Genomic DNA, 23,236 nt, shown 5'->3' on the forward strand with positions numbered 1-23,236 from the left:
CCACAAGGTGCTCATTCTGTGTTTATTGCTCAAATACAGGCAAGTCAGTCCATTCACCTCTCTAAAAATACTGGGGTCTAAGGTTATGCTCCTAGAATATTCAAGAAAGCAAGACACATGGGACATGTGGAAGTTCCTGGGGCTTCCTGGCATTCAGGAGCAGGGCAAGGGGTCATGCTGTGCTTAATGATTAGGTTTGTATTATATAGCTCTGTACCATTTATGACATTATTGGGGTGGGGGGACTTGCTTTGGCACTACATAAATATGTGAAATTATTTTTACCAGCATTCTTTCAATCCGGAGGCACCATTGTTTGGTGGGAAAGATATAGCTTTGGAGTGAAGCAGTATTTCAACTCTGGTGCCTCCATGCCTCCCAGCAGCTCTGGGAGCTCAGAAGCTGAACACTTTATTCCTCTAACCTCCATTCCTCATTGGTAAATGTGGACGATGGCACCCAACAATGAAGAGTGAACGAGATGCCATATTCAAGTCCTTGTTAGAGTAGCTGGTCTGAGGAACGTACTCGGAGAACCAGAGGCCTGACAACTATCATCATCTTACTGTATTTAGTCTTCTTAGAGAGGACATAAACTTTCCATTCACACCAATGTGTCTTGCCTTTTTTTTTTTATTTTTCTGTCTCTACTAGGATTTAAAGATTACTTCCTTGTCAAAATCTCCTGTCTGGAGTTAGTAACACTTTTTTTTTCTGTTATGAATGGAATTTTCATTATATATTTTAACTTGGTGTAGCAATGCAATCGATTTGTGTTGATTTATCTTATATTCCGAACCCTGACTTTTTCATTTCCTTCAATTTGTTGTGTTTGTTGACTTTCCTAAGTATAGGAATAATAATGTAACAGGTACATTAGCCAGAGTAAGTGCAATTAGAAAACAACTTTATCTGCTCCCCATTCCTTCCTCACCCCCTACTCCCCACCCCTACCCCCCCCCCCAATTAAACCTGTTAAACCACATAATTTCCTTCCCTGCCCTAGGACAAATCTGTGGCAGGTCTCATGATTTTTCTGGCTGATCTTAGGTAGATGTGATATTAAAAGTCCTTAACATTGGTTCAGGCATGGCCCTAAACCTATCAACTCACAGTGGCCCAAGGCTGGAGTAGGCTCTTGGAGATCCCCTGCTGGGCCAGGTGGTTCCACTTTAATTTCTGCATCTTAGGGCTTATGAAAGGTCCAAGGAGAAGGGTCATGGCAGCTGTGTGTGTGGGCAGGGGGATGGGGGGCTGCTCAGCCTGGAGCATTTTCCATCTGGTACAGGACACGTATATTTTGATGACTGGTCCAGCCATACAGGTGTGGACTGACTTGGAGTCGGTTTTATTCTTAGGTAATAAAAAATCCTCTGGTCACGTCTAGTGCCAAGTCACTGATTATAACTTTATTTCATGTATTGGTCAAAAGGCTAAACTGTATTTCATATTAAAGCCTTTCCTCCACCCCAGCTTGAGGAAAGGAGAAAGGATCAGCTTCTCTCTTCTTCCTTGTACCTTTTTCTCCTCCTTCTCAGTCACCTAGGATGACTGGCAATTCCACAGTGGGCAAGAGCTGGGGTAAGGGAGGCAGCTGAACAGAACCGGGAAAGGTGGAACTTCACAGGCCCAGATGTCACCTGGCACTGTCTTTGATGGTGGCAGTACAGAACACTGTCCGTAAACTGGGGATAGCTACTGCCTACATCCCTAAGACTATAATAAATCAGTGCGTGTTAACCAGACTGAGGCTGTGAGAGTATAAGCGGCAGGTGGGATCAAATGTCGATATCGCCACCCACTGGGCACAGAATATAATGCAGCACTTAGAGCAAACTGGGCAATGCTCTAGAATTTAAAAAGGATTATCAAGAAGGGTGGTTGAGACAGTATGTGTACACCTTTTTAAAAAAAGTTTGGTAAAAAAATAAATAAAGTAAAGTAGCTAAAATATGTGTATTTTAAACATTTTTCAATTATCAAACCACATCACCAAAAAACACAAATCCTATAAAAGAGGAGAAAACAAAATCTCTCAACCCTAATACAAATATGGTCAAAATGTTGGTGAATTTTCTTCTAATATTTTTCTTATAATGACAATAAACTTTACTAGGTGTCATTTAGCAAGCTCATATTATGTACCAAACACTTTTCTAAATGCTTTTAAAATATTCTCTCAAGTGGTAAGTGAATAAACAAAATGTAGTATACACAAACAGTGGAATATTATTCAGCAATAAAAAAGAAAGGAAATTCTAACATATGCTACAAAATGGATAAACCATGAAAACATGCTAAGTGAAATAAGCCAGACATGAAAGAACAAATATTGTATGATTCCACTTATATGAGTACCTAGAATAAGCAAATTCACATAGACACAGAGTAGAACTGAGGTTTCCAGGGGCTGGGGGATGGCAGAGTTTCTTTTGGGGACTATCAAAAGGTTTGAAAATGGGTAGTAGTGTTGAGTGCACAATATCATGAATGTTCTTAACATCATTCTATTGTACACTGAAAAACGGTTAAAGTGGTAAATTTTATGTTGTGTATAGTTTATTACAAAAACACATTCTCATTCAAAGTTCCTAACAACCCTGTGTTACACAACCAGGAAATGAATTCGAACCCAGGCAGTCTGACCACAGAGCCCAGATCATTTGTCCATATTTTTAAAACGTGAGAGAGAACATGATAATGAAATGCCACACACTTGCCACCTGGCTTCAACAATTATCTGTTTATGGTCAATCTTGTTTTAGCTGTACCCTCATCTACTCCCTGCCGTGCCCCTAGGGTATTTTGATGCAAATCTCAGACATCACGTCATTTGATTTGCAACTACTTCAGGATATATCTCTAAAAGAATATTTTTTAAAAACCATTGCAACACTTAAAATAATAATAATTTCTTAATGTCATCGATTATTCAGCTACTGTTCACATTTTCCAAATTGACTAATAATACTTTAAGTTTATTTGAATTAGGACCCAAATAAAGCTCATATATTGCAATTGGTTGCTATGTTTCTGAGTCTTCCAATACTTCATCTTCTGTTTTGTTCTTATAGTATTTTTTTGTTTTGTTTTGTTTTGTTTTAAATAATGTGTGTCATGTGTCTTATAGAGTTTCCTCAAGTCTGGATTTTGCCCGTCGCACCCTACAAAGTCATTCAATGTGTTCCTTTGTCCCCTGCGTTTCCTGTCAACTGGTGGCTGGATCTGGAGGCCTCATACCAGTGCCAGGATCTGCTCTTCTGGCAAGAAGTCACAAGTGGTTGGTGCTCTGTGCTCCCGCCAGGAGGCACAGAATATCTAGATGTCTGTTTTTCATGATGTTTAGTTGTCATGGATAATGATTGCCCAGGTCCATTAATTCACCCAGGATTGGGAAATGACGATGTTCCCCGTTCACGTATTAGCTGGAATGCTTTTATAAAGAAAATTTTTTTCCTCACCAAATTTTTGCTTACCAAGATACTTTTGTATAGGAAGGGAAAGACAAATACTTGATCATTCCCCGCCCCACCGTCTTTTTTTTTTTTTTTTTTTTTTTTACCGGTTTTCTCAATGTTGTGTCAGTTTCCTGGTGGTGAGTTTTGTTTTTCTTCATAGCACTTGAACTTGTGCATCTAAATATACTTGATATGTTTCAAACTGTTGTAGTTACTGTGGGAGGCAGGGCAAAGCTCCCCAAAGAGGTCCCTGTCCCAATCTCAAGAACCTGGGAATATGCCACCCTACAGAGCAAAGAGCAATTAAGGTAGCAAATGGAATCAAGGCTGCCACACAGTCAACTTAACAATAGGGAGATACCCTGGACTACCTGGGTGGGCCCAGTGTGTTCACAAGTGCCTAAAAGCAGAAAAGGGAGGCAAAAGAGGGGGTCAGGCTGATGCTTTGAAGATGGAAGAAAGTGCTCATGATCCAAGCAATAAACACAGCTTCCAGAAACTGGAAAAGGCAAGGCAATGGATTTCCCAGCAAAGCTTCTAGAAAGGAATGCAGTCCTGCTCACATCTAGATTTTAGCTCAGTAAGACCCCTCTTGGATTTCTAAGCTATAAAACTGCAACTTTGTGTTGTCTTAAGCCACTAAATTGTGGTAATTTGTTACAGCAACAATAGAGAACTAATACAGTTGCTATCTTTATTGCTGCTTGTATTGATCCATTGTAGGCCAGTGTTATCCTTTTCAAATTGGCTTCTAAATCCTTTAGGTTCCTTGCTTTCTGGTATGACAAGATGTTCCCAGCCTACTTACTGGTAAGCTCTTAGAATTTGACTTCTATTTCAATTTCTCTTGTTCTCTTGACTGTAACCAGTGATTTTAAACAGAAAAATCCAGTCTTTTTCATTTTTGTCTTCTCTGCAGCACTTGGCACTACTCTTTTCCAAAAGACACCTACCTGCCCCCTGTGACAGCACCGCAGAATCCCGTTTCATTGTCCTCCGTGGCTCTTACTTCCTCAGCCCCTGTGGGTTTTACTTCCTCACTCCCAAGGTTGCTTCAGGCCCCATTTCTTCTTTCTCTAGACTCTTCTTCAGTAATTCTATCCATGCAATAATCCCCCCGGGGCCAGTGGCTCCCATATCTGTATTTCTCTCTCTCCCTGTGCTGGTACCAACACGGGGCTTCATTTCTAACTGCTTGTTGATAGTTGCCACCCGTACGAACAGCCTGTGTGCCTCAAATGCGCGGCAAAGCCTTTCCTCCCGTGGCCCCACGGTTCCGTCCTGTGTCTGTTAATGGTCCTAGCTGACACCCAGCTTCAAACTCTGGGTGCTATCTTAAAATCTTCCTCTCCTGTGACACTCCTAAAATAAGAAATATAACTGCCACAAATACTTAATTGCAATATTTTCATTATTTTTGTTTTGCTTTGCTATAAGAAACAAGATTTTTAATGTTTGTTTTACCCTTGAATGTCCATGCATAGACACAGACCACTACCACCCTCCCCCACCCCAAGAAGTCACATAATTGTCAGAGGCTGCTTTGTGAGCATGGAAATAGAGCAGGGGTCATTAGATGGCTCAGAGTTCATGGTCTCCTGCTAAAATGGTGTGAGTGTGTGGGCCTTCTTATGGGATGGCACTTGAAGTCTTTGCTAAGGCTTCCTCTTCACTGAGAAAGCTTAGGTGGTCCCTGCCAATGCTTCTGCAACCTTTCTTTTTATACTCTCGTGTCTGAGCAACCTTATTTTAATTCCTTAGAAATATTGATATCTTCAATCTGGCGACTGGCAAATCTTACAGGCACATACAAATCGCAAACTGAGATGGGTACCGACTAAACTAAAGGCATATCTAGCTAGGAGAGAAGCTCTATGTTTTTGTTTAACACTTGGTATAACTTTTAAAAAATATCACTTGAAAACAATTGGGTGTATATAATGCTGTGACGCTGGATGCAGGCCTTAGTGGCCTGGGCATCACTGTGGAGCTTAGCGCCCTCTTGTGTTCATTGCAAAGCACAGCTGGCTCTCCACGATGTGCCAAGTGTGTTTTAAAGGCATCTTATTTTATGGGAAGTGTCTGAGTCTGGCTACTACTTTTTAAAAGGAGCTGTCACGTGACAATCATATGTACACAGAGCCAGCATTAGAAAAAAATTAAGAAAAATGTTAAATTCTTTAGATTCTTTATTTATTCTTTCATCTTACTCTTTCCAACACCTTTCTTTTCTAATTTATTTATTCCCTCCAGAGCTCCCAGATCATATTAATTCTGTAACTTGTTATTAAACCATCTCTATTTAAATTAGTGTAATTTTTTATGTTTCCAAGAAGTATTTTCATATATTAGGCATAGATGGAACCAGAGAAAACTCATTCACGTGCATCAGATAATACAGGCACTGGGGGAGTCAGGCGATGAGGACGAGAACTGGGAATCACTTCTACTCTTTTGTGACCCTCAAATAATGCCCCACGTTCTGAAAGAGTCTGGATGGCAACGTGGGTGGGCGGACTGATCATGGACTTTGACGGTCATGGGTTTTAAACCTCCATTCTTACTTTCACCAAACATGCAAACTTGGATAAGTTATTTAACCTTCCCGAACTCAAATTTTCTAATGTGTAAAATAATAATAATAATAATAATAATAATAATAATAATACCTATCTCACAGGGCTTTTAGGAGGACTAAATGAGATAATCTAGGTAGCATATTAATAGTAAACAAAATGTATATTTAAAATTTAAATGAAAGACATAAGGCAAATATAATACTAAAAGGCCAAATTGGGACAATGTGAAATTGCTTATTTTTATAAAGGTGCATCCTGAATAATTCTGGGAGAGGAAAGAACATAGTGCTTTGGTAAATGATTATTTAAAAATAAAGTGTCATAGCTCTAGATTTCATTGGGGAAAAACGTTTAATCTCAGAAACAGGTGGGCTTTTTTTGTCGAAGGCATGGAACTTACTGTGAAGAGAGGGATAGATTCACAAACTCTTCCAGAATCTCAAAACAGCAGTGACAGCTGCCAATCAAAGAATAGGACATTTATACCCTAGCTCGATGTTAAGACCCAAACAAATATCCAGGCTCATTAAACAGGATTAAACTACACATAGTCATGACATTCTTCTTACTCTCCCTTCAGATAACTTAAATAAATATTCATTTTGAACACCGTGTAAGACCCTTGACAAACATGTTAATCACAGGGCCTGTCAGGCCCACCAATTACTTCCTCCTTGAGAGACCTCAGCTAATGAAGCAGGCCCTCCCTGGAGTAAGAGATGGCCATGGATTAGGGCAGAGATGGGGACATGAAAACCTATGAAGTGGCTTGGTTTAAAAGCCCTACCTATCAGAGATAATTAATAAGGTAGTTGAATGGGAAAGAGTCAGCTAGTCGAGAACAGATGTAGACAAGACATAAAAAAGAAGCGAAGTCTAGAAGAGAAGTCATATTAATGGCACCGTGTTGGATTAAAGATCCAGCTCTGGTCGATGGAGCAAACACGTTAATCTGGCCTCTGGAGCTGCCTTAGACTGTGAACATTGTTATTCTTAGAAATCTTTGTGATACCAGCCTCCCTCCTGGCAATAATTTTTTAAAAAATAACCCCCCATTACTTGAGCTAGTGTGAGATTTCTGGTTCACGCAATCAAAGAGGAGTAATTAAAAGTGGTGTTTAATAAAAATTAAAGGAGATAGTCTTTGCCATTATAGAACCCAAATTGTAGTTGGGAAGACCATGCATATCAACCCACAGAACATTTATTAGTTTCTTACCGTCAAGTACAGCGATCTCCGCCCTTACCCATGGTTTCGCTTTCTGTGGTTTCAGTTATCCGTGGTCAACTTAGGTCTGAAAATATTAAATGAAACATTTCAGAAGTAAACAATTCGTAAGTTTTAAATTGCACACCATTCTGAGTAGTGTAATGAAATCTCATGTTGTCTCACTCTGTGCCACCTGGGATATGAATCATCCCTTTGTCCAGCGTATTCACGCTACATATGCCACCTGCCCCTAAGTCGCTTAGCAGCAGTCTTGGTTATGAGAGAGAGAGAGAGAGAGAGAGAGAGAGAGAGAGAGAGAGAGAGAGAGCGAGCGAGCACATTCACATAACTTTTATAATAGTATACTGTTATAATTGTTCTATTTTATTAGTAATTATGTTAATCTCTTACTGTGCTTCATTTATAAATTAAACCTTATCACAGGTATGTACGTATGCCTAGGAAGAAATAGGGTTTGGTACTGTCCGTGGCTCAGTTTTAGGCATTCACTGGGGGTCTTGGAACATTTACCCCGTGGATAAGGCGTGAGGGCTACTATAAAAAACTTTTAAAGCAGAATGAACATGTGCAAAGGCATAAAACAGCTCCCCCTGTTGGGAGAAGTAAAAAATCAGAAGGGACTGAGATCAGAGAGTGGGGAGGGACAAGGCGCTGAGATGGCAAGAGTTAAAAGCGAAACAGTAGTCAGGGCCCAGGTTATAGAACGATGTTCTGTAAAGAATGAAGACTTTGTCCTGGAGAACATTAACAAGGTCCGACGGCTGTGTGATAACGTCGTTGCTGGGAGTGCACCATAAGGAGGGAAAACAGAGGGCAAGGCTGCCCATCGAGAGGCTGACTCGCAAGTTTGGTCTAGGCAGAGTGTGGGTGTGAGCTAAGATAGTAAAACAAAGACCGACCATGAAAGCAGAGACCATGAAATTAAGATGTTTTTGAAAGGTAGAATCGATAACTTGGTAAGCAGTTGGAAGTTAATGGTAAAGAACTGGAGGGTTCAAAGATAAATCAAAGGCTTTTCAGCATGAACGGGGGGTGCCTTCAACTTAGAAAGCAACGGGAGTGGAAGAGAGATGTTAGTAAAAATGAAATAATGATTTCGGCATTGGCCTTGCAGAGCGTGAACTGTCTGTGGAGCGTATATTGAGGATTGGGGTTGCTGTGTAAATGGGGTTTTATGCTGATGCTCAGCTGAGGGCTGCGGGGGTGAGTTTAGCTGCATCTTTCTAATATGTACAAGGACCACAGTGGTGGATCAGGGAAGATGTCCAGTAGACAGACAGAGCAGAATGGAGACCTAGGCTAGAGATAATGCTATAGGAGACACAGCTATACAGCTATACAGAACTGTGTTGACCACTACGTTAGCCTATAGCCACACACGTCTATTTAAATTTAAAGTCAGGATAATTAAATAAAATTAAAAATTTACTTATTCAGTTCCATGAGCCACATTTCATGTGCTCAATGGCCAGTGTGGTTCGTGGCTAGCCGCTCTTTCAAACGGTACAGATATAGATGGTTTTCGTTATCACAGAAAGTTCTATGGGACAGTGCTGGCGTGGCACATGTAAAATAAGAGAAAATGTTTAGGGACAGAACCCCGGGAAAGAGGGAGGGAGGGAGGAAGGAAGGAAGGAAGGAAGGAAGGAAGGAAGGAAGGAAGGAAGGAAGATGAGTTGGAATGAGAAGGAGGAATCAAAAGAGTATAAAGAGAGCTCAAGGAGACAAAATAGTAAGAAATAAGAAAAACTAAAAAGAGGTCAAATAAGTAGTAAAAATTTAACTTAAGGTCGTTCTTTTACCCTGGCATGTGGTACAGTGTTGGAGTCACTACCACTTTCTTCCGATGTAAAATAACTCAATGAGATGAATTCTCCCACTCAGATGACAGGTATAGCTTTTAGAAAGAACTCAGGTGCCCTGTCGATAGGGAAGGGAAATGTTGTTGGAAATGTGACCATTCTCTTCTCACATTTTGATGAAGGGGAGGCCTTGCCCATATGTCATCCTTAGCTATCATCCTTCTGGGAGTTTCTAAGAGTCGCTAATTAAGGTCTCTATCATTGCCGAATAGATTTCTTGAAGTCATATGTTTAATAACTATAGTCAGACAACAAACAGCATACAAAATTCTCTCCTCATATCAAAACTCAAGCTGATAGAACAGCAGTTACTGGGGACTAGGGGTAGGGGAGGGGGAGTGGGGAGTTTTTCTTTAGTAAGTACAGAGTTTCCATGTGTGACGAAAAAATACTGAAGATGGATAATGTTAATATTTGCACAACAATGTGAGTGTCACAGAACTGCACACTCGAAAATGATTAAAATGGTAAATTTTGTTATGTATATTTTACCACAATTAAAAAAAAAATTTTTTTACAGAGCTGAACTAAAACATGTAACATGGGACAGAATCTAGAAGAAAGCTCTCATAATTCTTGACACCTGGGAAATTTAAGATACCAAACAAAAGTTGAAAACGTTGCTCACAAGCATCTGCTACTTGAAGTAACATACGTGTTTGTATTAGGTTTACAATATTAGGTTTGAAAATATGGGTTTGATAAGTTGTAAGGTATTAAGCATCTCTTATTGCTGTTGATATTGTCTCCTATGAAACGGTCATGGTCTGGAAAATTAAAAAAGTTAGAGTTTTAAATGGCGCTAACAGAACAAAAGTGTATTAGGTCAGTTTCATAATCAAGGTGGTATTTGTACCCTTCTTTACTATTTGCATCTCAAGTCAGTAGCCGAAGTTCGCTGGTAGAAGAGCAAAGCATGAATATCAGAAGTAACCCCCGAGGCAACCATGTTTGCACAGGCAAAATGCTCACTCTGCAATTACAGGACAAGCACCCACGAATCACTCCTCATGCACTCTCTGATAGGTCTAGAGTAAGGCTCAAGGTAAGATAGCACCAAAGAAATTCGAAGAGAAGCCAGTGGCTACTTCCCTTTGTGTTACTGCAACTAGCAAGCAGAAAACGAGGCTAAAAATGAAAGAAGGTGAGATTTCATGAATGTAAAATAATAGTGAGCAACGAATGTTTGGTCCAGAATTTTAATGTTATATGATAAATAATCTCATATAGATTTTAACTGCTGACTGTTTCCCATCAGCATCCAGACTTTTCCTGTGAACATATTGAAAACTAGAAGTAAATACTTGCATATTCATGGATCTCACAGTTTCTTCTCCAAAGATATTAACCAAATGTAGAGAACAGGACCATCTTTTAATCAAATCAGTTTTCTTTAGCTACTATTTGGAGCTCTGCTCAGATCATACAGGGGTTCTACAGATGTCACAACCTGACAAATTCTCCTCCTGACTGGAAGCTAAAAAGGCACTGACACAATGTGAAAACAGACACAGGAAGTGGAAATCAATCAAAGAGGAATAATAAAAGAAGGAAATGAAAAAGGCAACAGAAATTTCAAGAGTCATACTATACTTACAACTTTCAGCCTCACGGTCTGTTACAAACTGCTTATCATTGTCAGGTACCTGAGCTGAAGAAAAAAAAATTAAACTAAGAGAGAAGCTGCTAAGGTATAAGGAATGTCAGGTAAGATTTTTCATGTCAGATATTTTTAGGCTGAGATCAAACCTATTATTATAGTCTGCCAATGAGCTCCTATCTTAAGACAGCATTGACAATACTTGGGAGGGGAAATAGGGTGATCGCTGATGTCAACTAGAAAACATATATGTCAGAAATATAACGGTGGCAGTCCCTCTGAATTTCACCTGCCAGATGGAAATAAAAAGACCTGCAAAATAAAAGAAGCTACAGGATTTCTATTAGCTGCAATGTTTCTTTTTGCAAAAATGGAGTAAAAGGTATTTCAATTCACCCACTGCCAGCACTTAAGAGCCCACTTAAATTAACCACACGATTCTTTCAAATGATGTGCTGTTATCACATACATCCTTCCTATTTACAAATGCCTGCTTTTGGTGCGTTTGTCTATTGCAAATTAGATTACCACAATTCAAAATGTTTGCCCTAAATTTGGCCAAAATATGCAACAGTTTTTTTTTAAATGAAATCATTGTCATTGATTTTGGTCATATGCAATAAAATATTATATGTCAATGATTATGGCTATAATAATAGAATAATAAACAAAAATAAACTCCATATTTTCATGCAAAATATTTTCCTGGTGACTATTAAAAACCAATAAAAGGAATACCACTATTTTATCAGCCCTAATGGCAAATGACTTCCCTATTTTTAGTAAAGAAAAAAAATATCGAATAGCAAGGTCTTAATGCATTCAGCGGCAATCAAAACTTAAGTACACATTTTCACTTCTAAAATATATTTATCATAATTGATTTAGATATCAAAATAACCTGTTCCAAATTGACAGAATATTATGAAAATGAGTTTTCACATGCACACAAATATTCACTCACACACATATGAATTACATAAAATAGAAACTGGGTTACTTTTAATTTGGTAAAAATATAATGGGCTATCGTTCTAATTTAGCTATGAGCTAATGTGCTAGTAGTACCTTACTAGTATTATCTAATACTCAAAATTTGATCCAATCAAGTCATATTAAAAAAAAAGTCAGCTAATTTTTTTAAAAAGGCTCATTCTGTATGAGGAATGCTTATTAAAATAATGTCAGTTGAAAAAATGTTGAATCGGTAATTGAATGAATTAAGAAAAATTCTACATAAAAAGAAATTCTATATTTTAAAATTCTCTATAAAAAAGGAATACAACATGCATAGAGTTAAAGGTTGTTTTTTATCAGTTTTTTAAATAGTATTTTTAAAAATATTTTGCCGAATAAAATTTACATTGTATTATTAAGAGCAGAATCGATGATAATTTGGGCTATTATCAAAACATATGCAGTTTGACATTTAACTATGTTCTAACAACTTTCTTCTGTACACCAATACTTAGGCTTATTAAAGGCAAATTTCAACCTCTGCCACCAAATGAAACCAAAAAAATTAAGAACATTCTTTTCGAATTATAATGATGCCTATTTCATCAGCCTTTGCTGGAATAATTTTTTCTCATAATATCGGATACCATGGGTAACTAAACTCATGCAAACTTTAAATCACAGTTCTGTGACTTGCTAGCTGTGTAAACTGTGTACCATTATTTAACCCTTTGAATGCCATTTGACTCATTAGTTTAATAGGGATAATACAGGTTTTTGGTTAAATGATTAAATGAAATTGTCTAAACACAGTGCCAAATACTCAAGAAATGTTACTTATTTTTTTCTTTCCAAACCTGCACCACTCACCAATGCTTTTTATTCAGTTCACGCACACGACCGTCTATAGTAGTCCCACCTTATCTGAGGTTTTGCTTTCTGAGGTTTCGGTTACTAGTGGTCAACCACGTGAAACTGTGATCTGAAAATGTTAAATGGAAAATTCCAGAAATAAGCACTCGATAAGCTTTAAATGGTGAGCCATTCTGAGTAGCGAGATTTCATCTTGCGACGTCTGCTCCATCACGCCCAGATGAGAGCCATTTCTTTGCCCGGCGTCTCCACGCTGTGTCTGCTCCCGCCCATTAGTCACTTAGTAGTCGGCTAGGTTATCAGATCGACCTTCTCAGTATCGCACTGCTTGTTTTTTAGTAACCCTATTTACTTGGTAATGGCCCCAAAGCGAAAGAGTAGCGATGCTGGCTAGTAGATATGCTGAAGAGAAACCGAACTAGAAGCTACGAGCTCAAGAAATTCGACGTTCTAACTCTGGTCCCACATTGCCTACAAGAGGGTGCTTAAGTCTGCCTAACTCTTGCCTTAAGCTTTCCAACCTCGTCTTTATCAGTGAGTGAGATTTAATTTCCCATCTGCCTTGTTCTTTGTTTTATTTTCGTTTTGTTCAGAACCTGGGTAGGGAGGAGAGATCATTATTTGGACCCTTCTGGAGACATCAGCATGCACGTGGAGTTTTTAAAGAGCATGTGAACTCCTCCAACCAGTGTTGTTTAGACCATTGGTGGAACTGGACCGAAAGCCAAAACAGACTGGTCAGTAATATATGACTTAAGGTCTGGGATGACAACTATGAGCTGGGCCAGTTATATGTTGCACTGAAACCAGACAAAGAATTTTCCAGGTGTGCAGAGTGTGGCTGAACCCCAATAATGGTAGTGCTCTAGAGTTAAGATCTACAAACTCCTGCCATCCTCCAGCTCCAGATTCATTCCTGCATTTTTATAAAAGTCCATGATTTTGTTGGTAGACAATTCTCCATGGATCTCTCATGTTCTACCTTGTGAACAGAGGCACTGTTCTAGGGAATAGGGCCTTTGTCTAGGTGATTTTTTCAAGGATATTTTTATAATGAACAGCTTTGGAAAAGGAAGACAGAGGGAAGGTTTGTTTATGCAGAGGGCAGGTTTGTTTACTGTTCAGTAAAATTAGGATGTTTCCCAAGGGGCAAAGGTCAGGTGAGCTTAGGCCTATTATAAAAGACTGGGTTTTATATATTCTGTGTTTCTCATGTAATGTAACCCACTGTGTGTGCAGGTATTATCTAACCCTCTTGGTGTTGCCCTGTGGGAACTGGGATTGGGGAACTCACACAAAAGTGCTGATACCCTGGCTTCTCTCATTGCAGTAATGGATAAACTATCCTTTGTTTCTGATTAGTCTCTCATGGCAGCAAGCTGACTTCTTAGCTTGCGAGTAGGGTAAAAATCTCTGACTCATCACCACTGACAGTATACTTTATAAAAGCCTTCAAAAGTTCCCTTTATCTGAGATGAAGTCTCTTTTCCTTACTAGAAGCGCTCACTAGAACATATTTAAAACAAATCATTCTTGGAAAAAAGGCAGTTTCCAGCTACAGAAGTGATATAAACGCTAACTAGGGTTGAGAACTAGTAGCACATGCAGACCTGCCCAGGACTGTGCCCGGGAGTCTCCCTAATAGAGGACCAGCTCAGTGCTTACATGGGCCACAATTCCGCTTCCCCATCCACATTCTTTTCTCCTCACCTTTGTGTAATCCAGGTGAGGCCAGTAGTTCCCTTAGATCCTGTCAGCAAGTCAGTCACTAATGGTTGTGCCAAGAATCTGAATGTTTTTCTTGTTAGAGATAACAAGATACCTAAAAGCCTTCAATCTTCTTTGTGTGTTCTCTGCCACTAACTAGTACTTAGACATAATATTTCTAAATTTTGTTAGCCTCTAAAAATGTCCTGTGTGTCATTGCCTTTTAACTGTTCTGTTAACGTGATGAACTGTTTGAGTCACACTCTCACCAGGAGCCCCTGGGTGGTCACAATGACTAGATAGGATTGAGGTTAGAAATTGTATGTGGCATCAGATGTGGACAGCTAAGGGTCAGGAACTATTAGAAAGATAAGGGGTTTGCAGTCAAGGAGACTTGACTTAGAACCTTAATTTTACCATTTACTAGTGAGCAATTAAACATCTCTCTGCTTCATTTTCTGATTAAGTGCAGTCAATAATTACCTCCCTCCACCCCCATGCACAAGACTGTCATGTTAAATGAGACCAAGCATAGAATACATCTGGTACTCATGCAGTTGGAACACAAAATATTAGAGCTATAAAATAGCTACCATTATAGTTTTTAATGAGGATCTTTGACTCTGCTTACCAAAAGTCACAAACTGACTAACTTACAATTTACAGAAGAGAATGCAACCTACAAGAGGGCGATCAAGGTTTTATTTGGGAGAATGAACTGAAAAACAGAATGCAAGATATCTAATAGGGAATGAGACATTACCTGATGAGTCAGAGTGATGGACTCGAGTCATGGCTATAAATCTCTAGCTTCAGGCCCTTCTCTCCCACTAAATCACTTCAGTTGGAAGAGTCATTTTAGCATCCTTTCGCTTTTATGCAATCTGTTAATTTGACAAATTGTCCTGTCCGTCCAGTTCAAAATTGGTTCACATTTGAGTGTTTACTGAGTGCCAGGTAATGTGTTGAGTCATTCTGTTGTTTAATCCTTACAACAACTGTAAGGGCTAACATAATGTTACATTATGGATGAGGAAACTTAAGGCACAGAAAGATTAATGTGCCTAAGATTCCATTAAGCAGTATCGGCAGAGGGCTCAGATCCTTGGGCCATCTTCCTTCAACATTTACCAGTAAAAGTATAGTTTTTGTCTTACTGACAACATGGTCTGTTCCAACTGAGGGCAGGTGACTAAGAAAATTATCTATAGATTTACCACCCTATTGTCCCCAAACTGGAAAGATTAATCGTCTTAGTCCAGAAGTATTGCCCTTGCCCAATTCAGGGACAGTTACAATGTCATTAAACTTAAATCGAATAAAAAAAAAGATAATTTATAGAACTTAAACAATTTATTTGTTCTGTTGCAGATCCAAGTTGAAGTTCCTACACTGAAATGAAAGCATTTAGCTCTCCCAGTTTTGATGGGAGAGGGAGGCAGAGAACAAAGGGGTTGGTGATGGGTGTCAGATTGACCACGCTGTAGCCTACGTGCCATCTGGAGCTAATGTGTGATGTAACTGAACACTCTGAACCGTATCTGAAGTAAGAACACTGTTGAAGGTAGAGGATGGTGAACAACGAAAACCTCGGAAGTAGAGAACTCATATCGGAAAGGGGAGGGAAGGCCACCTGCTGTGAGGACAGGGGACAGGGATGAGATAAGCTTGAGTGTGAACTTCTAAATTAACCACAGGGAATGCTGGGAGAGAAAGGGTACATACAAGGACAGTTATACAGGGTTTCTGCTGGTTCAGCTGAATCAGTGATAGAAAAGAAATGAGACATGGAGTGACACGAAGCCGTGATCAGATTGCTGCAGTGGGATTTCTAAGTTCAGAGGTGGGAGGTTCTGGAGAAATGACAAGTCTATTGCAACCATGGGGAAGAAGTGCCGAGAAGGGTTAAAATCAAGTAAAAAGTCTGTAGCCACAGTGGCATCAAAGATGTGTCATTCGCTCACCTGCATATAGCTATTACCGGTATAATTTAAAAAATAAAATAAAAAAAAAAGTCAGAAGGAAAGTATATAAAAGCATATAAGCTAGGCGCCAAAGTTCTCAGTGAATGCGATGGAGGTCCAGAAGTAGACAACAGCAAAGGGCCCATGAAGATGTCACCAATCTCACAAAGGTAAGTTCTGCCTGTGAAAGGAAGGGTAATGATCTGGAAGATACCAAGTTCACAAAGCCACTGCTGGGGACAGTGTGGAAGAACAAGCAGGCTCCACTTGTGAGGGCTGCAGAGGCTCGGAGGTCTGGAGAAAGACCAGACTCCTGTAAGGAAAGTGTGAGTTCTGTAAAGAGGCTACTAGAAGCAACCCAGCTTATGTTTTAGAAGGCACCACGGAAAGGTAGTGTCAGGAAAGGTACTACCAAGGTCATGCCCTGTGACCTTTGGCTGTAACAAGCTGAGACTCTTAGGTATAAAATAGGGACAACGCATAGGTCCTCAAATGACTGTTGTAACGCTGATATCATAGGAACTTAACTCGTTTCTATCAAGTAGCCTATGGTAAAATTAGTTTCACCGTATGTCATTTTGCTCAAGTTGCAGAACCAACGGACAAAGGACTTGCTGTACCTGTTCCATATCTTACGAGGTGGTGAGGATGAATTGAGATGTGAATGCACCTTATAACTATAAAGCAATTTGAGTTATGGGGCTAGAATTTGGGCAAAACATCATGCTGAAGTATGTACGTATTTGGGTTAGCAACAGGTGGTTACGGCTCTGCGTGCATGGTTATCATGATGCCAATGTGTTTTATTCCATGTGAGTACCTTAAAGTGAAGGAGGTAAGAAAATACCAGTCAAGGGTGTCAAATGTCCTACAGAACCATCAGAGACAACTGAAATAAAAAATACTAGAAGTACTAGGTCGCTGCAAACATTTTTCATGTGATTTTCAAGGAATTTGACATGGATAGGATATGAACAAGTATTTCAGTGCTTACCAGTTAAGAGCTCTCACAGATATCATTCAACAAATGCTCAGCAGCAATCTTGTGAGGTAGATTGTTTATTTCTAGTCCCCAAATGGCAAAAATGAGACTGTAAAGCCCTACTGTAAACTGAAGGTTAAGAAACTTTTTCTGTAAAGTGCCAGTCAGTATGTTAGGCTTCGTGGGCCACACAGTCCATTGGAACCAGCTCTGATGTTGTATGTAGCAAGACAGCGGCCCTCGATGACATAAATGAATGTGGCGGTGTTCCCATAGTTTGTTACCAAAACGGGTGCCAGACGAGGTTGGGCCCACAAGCCGTCTATCAACCCCTAAACATGATTTTTCTAATTTCAAACCCAGCATTCTTTGCTTTACACCAGTTAAGTCCACTGGTCTTTTTTCAAAGTACACTTTAAGCTACAGACACATAATTTAATAGCACCAATGTGGAACATAGCTGTGTTCCTAATAAATAAAGAAAAAATAGAGAAAGGAAGCTCATTAATGTCTGGGAAAAGGGGGTTTAGACTAAGACTAAATAGGAATTTTGGTTGTCATTCCAGCTATGTTGCTCAAAAACTACATTTCTTTTTTCAATGTAGACAATTTTTATTGGCAGGTGTTCAGTCCAAAATGGCAACAAATCCAGAGGGATGGAAAATGAGGGGCATGGCTTCCCGCCAACTGAGGGCCCTGTAACCAGGTCAGTGGGGCAAGAACACTTGACTGGCCACTTTGGGCCCAGCATCCTCCAAAGAACAAGATACCAGGCAGGAGGGCTTCTTGCAACATGGGGGAAGGAAGCAACACCCCAGGAGTATGGGCTTTGCTCCACCCCAGGCCGCTTGGCTCCTGATTACCTGATCACTGCTAACCTTGGACCCTCAAGAGGAAGGCTTCACTTGCTAAGATAGGAGTTTTATGGGACTAGGCTAAATCAATCCCTCTCCAAACCGAGGTGTCTGTATTCCTGTTCACCTCCTCCCAGTGATGTTAGGTTGGACCACTAGGTCCTGTTAGTGGCCCAGCCCAGTAGAGTGGTACCCATAGTTTTGAGCCTAAGTCAGGTTAATTTCACCTCTCATCTGTATAAAAGCACAGCTGGATCGTGAAAATTGCTAAGATCTCTTCCAGTTCCAACATTCTAGGACTTCTCTAATGTGATTAAAATATCTCATTTTACCACAGCTCTAGCAAGTTAGTCTATCCTGCCATTTCTAAAAACTGTCAATGATGTATCAATTACCATACACAGGTCTTCTCGCCATTGTATATTTCTATGGATGGAAAGCGACAGTTTGCTAGTGATTATGTAGGGAGACTACCAGTGAAATTCCTCCTGAGAACCTGGACATAGATTTAACCTTTGGGAATTAAACTAATAAACATAGTAAACCTTTTTAGCTTTCTGAGTGAACCAAAACAGCAGCCTGAGGTTATGACCAGTTTTCAAATACCAAACTCCAATTGAGGTAATCTGAAATCCACCTGTTCCTAAGGAAGTAGAAACCTAATACTTTTATTATACTCTACCTGAACTCCAGGACGATGGTCTGGAGCACAAAAAAATGTAGCCAAAGTAGTCAAGTAAGCCCCAGCATTGCCTAGAGGAGTGTCATCTGGGAGACAAAACCTCCCAGTCTCTTTAGAGGTGTATTCATATGCTGTCAGGCATCAGCCCTGCCTGTATAAACTATACATTAATTAGCTACTCTTATTCCATGCTAAGCAACATTTTTTTTTGTTTTTTTTTTTTTTTTACGCCTACAGCACCTGGTATTCTTAGGTGGGAGCAACATCTTAGCTTTCAAAGTACTAAAATGAAGGGAGCCAAAAGACCCCATCAATAGAAATGGATACTCTCCATTGTATGTAAATTAGTTTTGGTTTACTCTTGTCTGAGCCCAACTAATATAACAGCCTGTGAATTCCATCACAGCCTTTTCAATTTATAACAATCTTCAGTGGTTAAAAAGCAAAAACGTCTATAAACTGGAGAAAATTGCAGGAAAAGGAAGACGAATAGGTATATTCCTACCAGAATGCCAGCCACCGAACATCAATTGCAAACTTATTAACGGAATAGGCAAAACATGGTAAAAACAGAGGTGAGCACATCGGATTTAGAAACAGGAACTGGAATCAGTGTTCTCAAGGGCACTATAGTGTATCTGCAAGAATCCTAGAATAAGAAAATAGAAAGCCAAGGGCAAGCACTTTTGTTATAGACCACTGGCTCTAGTTCCAGACATGTGCTATCAACACACTAGCCACTAGCTTCTTGTGTTACACAAACTGAAATCAACTAAATAAAATTAAAGTTCTGTAGTGACGCTTGCCATATTTCAAGGAGATAATAGTGGCTAGGCTACTGAACACAAGTCCAATCCATCTTCACACAAAGTTCTACTAGTGCTCTTCTAGACAAAATCCAGAATGCAGGCGACACCTTAAAGAAACACACCTTAAATACATCTGGCTCTCACTTTTGATACTACTCACCAAGTCATCTATAATGAAGCACTAGGAATGAGCACATATAGGTAATATGTGCTAGCTTTTTGTCTTCATTTATTTCTAAGAGCAGATAGCCCTTACAGGTGGGAATGGCCCTTCTTTTAAGTTAACTATTAGGATCACTTACATTATAAATAACCAGAGACACTGAGTATTAACTGGCCTAGAATGCAGCAGGTACTCAGCAATTATCTCTGCCAACATATGTCTTAGTTGATGTAAGTGGCAGAGAAATAGATTAACTCCCTGGACTCCATGTCTTTCCACAGGGGTCCAGAATTCTCTTAGAAACTAAAATGCAACACTGACTCTGAATATCACTAATTTATGCAGGTATCAAGTCCTGTTACAAAGGCTTTTACCAGGATGCATTTTTTAATTCCCTATCATTAACACCCACACTAGGACTTAATTTCTCTCACCATCTCCATAAAATTCCTAGGGACTACTCTAAAAGTATGGTATAAACTGGAGAAAATAATTTAGTACACAAATAATACACTGTTATATACCACAAAACAATGGCCAGAAACACGTTGTTCTATCTGTGTAAGGTTGTTGTGCTTGCACACTGGGCAAAGGAACTCTAATGACTAAGTGTTGTCCTAAAAGCTCAAGTAAACAATCCAGTAGTATGACAAGTAACTCTGCTGCTTCACTATTCAATACTGTACTTTTCGACCATGAAAACACCGGCATCAATCATTAAATCAAGCACATTAGAAAAATCATAATGTGATTTTGTTTTTAATTATCTTAAGCCTTATAATCACGCAATTTACAATTTTGGGCTGATAATCTATCCTTTAATCCTTCCAGTGGGATAGCAAAAGCACCATTACCAACCATAAGTATACAGCATTCTACAGTTGTTTTTGAACAGTTAAGATAGTCCTGAATAACTGTCTGACTTAGTAAAGAATTCACAAAGTTTGCTACTATATCCTATCATCTGAATTTTAAAAACATCTGACCTTATATATCATCTATAAAATATGAGAAGTGTTAAATACTCTTTATTTGATAATGTATATAAACCACACTAAAATGCCTTTAAGTAAAAGGCAACAGTTTAGATACAGGGAATTTAATTAAATTGGCATAGATAGGACCAAAAAGATAAAGTAGACATTGCCACCTTATCTTCTGCCCTTTCCTTTTTAACAGGCCAAAGAACACAACCTGAAACACAACCAAGTCTTGCTGTTCCATGAGACAGCTAAGGGATATCCTCAGCATTTAAACATATTAATATAACCAATTATATAAATCTAAATGTAAAACCAATCTCCTACAGGTTTTCAGATGGCATTCACTATTTCTGTGAAAAACTGAGCATTACTAATTATGTCCTATCACAGCTTTAGAAGGGGAAAACAAGGATAGCACTCAAGGAACCAAAAGTACCTTCAGAATTAAAAAAACTGACCATATTCATTTAACCACAAGCCGATCTTATTTAAATCAGGACTGCCCTAAAGAAATGTTCTATCAGCCATTCATGATCTGAATTCTGGTATATGAGATCAATTTAAATATGGTACACATAAAAAAAAAAAAAGTCATGAAACATTTCTATTTTGTAATAAATAAGGCAGTGGCCAACTATTACTCCTTGGTAGCTTTTTTGAGATAAGCTATCAAGTCTGCCCTTTCTCCAGACTTCTTAATGCCAGCAAAGATCATTTTTGTTCCAGGGATGTACTTCTTGGGATTCTCCAAATACTCCATCAGCGTCTCCTCTCCCCAGGTGATGCCTAAACAAGGAGAGAGGTATTGGTCAGTATTTTACACTCCTGATAAAGGGTGTACCATAGGTTACTTCCATGCATTTGGTGCTTCGGTTATTTAACTTCCTCCCTCTTACCTTTGTTCTTGTTGGCATCCGTGTAAGAAAATCCAGGGGCCTGACCTGTCTTTCGCCCAAACAGACCATGGAGATTTGGCCCAGTCTTGTGCTTGCCTCCTTTTTCCACAGTATGGCACTGGGCACACTTCTGAACAAAAATCTTCTTGCCCTTCTCAACATCACCCATTTTTAAACCTAAAAATGAAAACCTCAATTTATTTTCTTCCAAGTAAAAATACAGTAGAAACCAATCAATAATAATTACTAATCCACTGCAAATCTATGACATTAAGTACCACGGTAGATCTTGTTTTACTTAGTGCACTTGAAAAAGGCTGTCTAATACCAAAAACAAACAAACACACAAACAAACATCAACAACAAAAAATCTATTTGGAAGGAGAACTTCCTTAAAAACACATCTGTATTTTAAATGAGAGAAGGTTAAAGCCCAAGTAAGCAAATGGGAACCTGGTTCAAAACTATTTCAAAAGATGAGGTGTCAAGGTCACAAGTAACAAATCTGATCAGGTTTAAAGATGACTACATTAAACCAGAATTCCAACTAAGAATGCTCAATTTTTATTCGTACTACAATTTAAAGCCGTCGCTCTGTAAGGATGAATCAAACCACATTAGAAAGAGAGGTCACGGTTGATTCTGCCTGCTCAGGTCATTCTAAACTGCCCTGCTGTGAGGAAGAGGTCAGCGGCGGGTCGCGAGGTTTCCCAGGGACCCCTGTTCTCCAGCTCTGTGATCCCCGGGGCGACCACGAGGTCACCCATCTAGGCCAGTTTCAAGGATACCGTGATGAAACCTATCTTCCTGAGATGCCTGATCAATTGACTGGCGGAAGAGACTTGACGGGGGGTGTGAAGCGTTGCGCCCCGTCCTCCCACTCCCACTCGCAGCCCCGGAAACCGGAAAATCTTATCATTTCCACAGCCCCTCAGCCCCGACGACGGATCCGCAGCCGGATCCGTATCCAAGCCGCCTCCGGGCTTTCAGGGCGTTGACCAAGTCCACGCGTCTACCTAGCTGCTTGAGGTTTCACACCAGCTCAAGCTGTAACCTAGCGGGTTCGGGCTGGCCACAGTCTAGGGTCGTAACCCGCTGCCCTGCCCGCCTGCCCGCTAGGACTCCGCTCGGAGATCCCCGGCGCAGGCCTCCGACCGCCCGCGCGCCCCCACGGATAGGCCTTCCGCCCCCTACGTGCTCCGCGCCCCGCGCTCACCGCTCTTTCGTCGCGCGCGATACTGAGACTCACGCTCGCAAACCAGTCGTCCCGCTCTCTAAGTCCAAGGACAAGCCGGTCCGCATCTATGTACCGGTGTTGGTGCAACCGAACTCGCTCCGCCTTCTTACGGCCCGACGTGAGGCCGGGCCGACCGCTACGCAGTGACGTCGCCGCACCTCATTGGCTCTCGTCTTCAGGCCCCGCGTCAGCGACCTGCTCGCGCACGCCGGCTAGCAGGGTAGGGTGTACTGCACTCGTGCCCTTCCTCTCGAAGCCTCGCTTGCCCGGCAGTTACGACAGGCCACTTGACGTACGACACCGAGGTGGTGCCGGGAGGGGATGACATCACCCTCCGGCCTTTGTGTGCATGCGTGCTCCGACGTGGAGGGTGGAGCGGAGTCCGGATCAGGGCGTTAT

The 23,236-nt window shown here is 40.2% G+C and overlaps 1 protein-coding gene and 1 long non-coding RNA gene across 2 annotated transcripts; both read right to left on the reverse strand.

Annotated features, from left to right (window-relative positions):
- Positions 1 to 4,809: 4,809 nt before the first annotated feature.
- On the reverse strand, positions 4,810 to 10,759 carry LOC111740869. The gene is made up of 4 exons (XR_002780794.1): positions 10,728 to 10,759; positions 7,257 to 7,332; positions 6,438 to 6,494; positions 4,810 to 4,820 (listed from the first exon to the last, which is right to left on the reverse strand). It is a non-coding gene; the product is annotated as an uncharacterized LOC111740869 (long non-coding RNA).
- Positions 10,760 to 20,464: 9,705 nt separating this feature from the next.
- LOC105293163 (cytochrome c) lies at positions 20,465 to 22,989 on the reverse strand. Its single transcript, XM_011361671.2, has 3 exons — positions 22,817 to 22,989; positions 21,601 to 21,777; positions 20,465 to 21,490 (listed from the first exon to the last, which is right to left on the reverse strand). Exons 2-3 carry the CDS (start codon positions 21,767 to 21,769, stop codon positions 21,342 to 21,344), a joined length of 318 nt encoding a protein of 105 aa, XP_011359973.1. The 5' UTR covers positions 21,770 to 21,777; positions 22,817 to 22,989; the 3' UTR covers positions 20,465 to 21,341.
- Positions 22,990 to 23,236: the final 247 nt, after the last annotated feature.

The sequence above is a fragment of the Pteropus vampyrus genome, unplaced genomic scaffold (genome assembly GCF_000151845.1).
Source record: "Pteropus vampyrus isolate Shadow unplaced genomic scaffold, Pvam_2.0 Scaffold69, whole genome shotgun sequence".
NCBI lineage: Eukaryota > Metazoa > Chordata > Mammalia > Chiroptera > Pteropodidae > Pteropus > Pteropus vampyrus.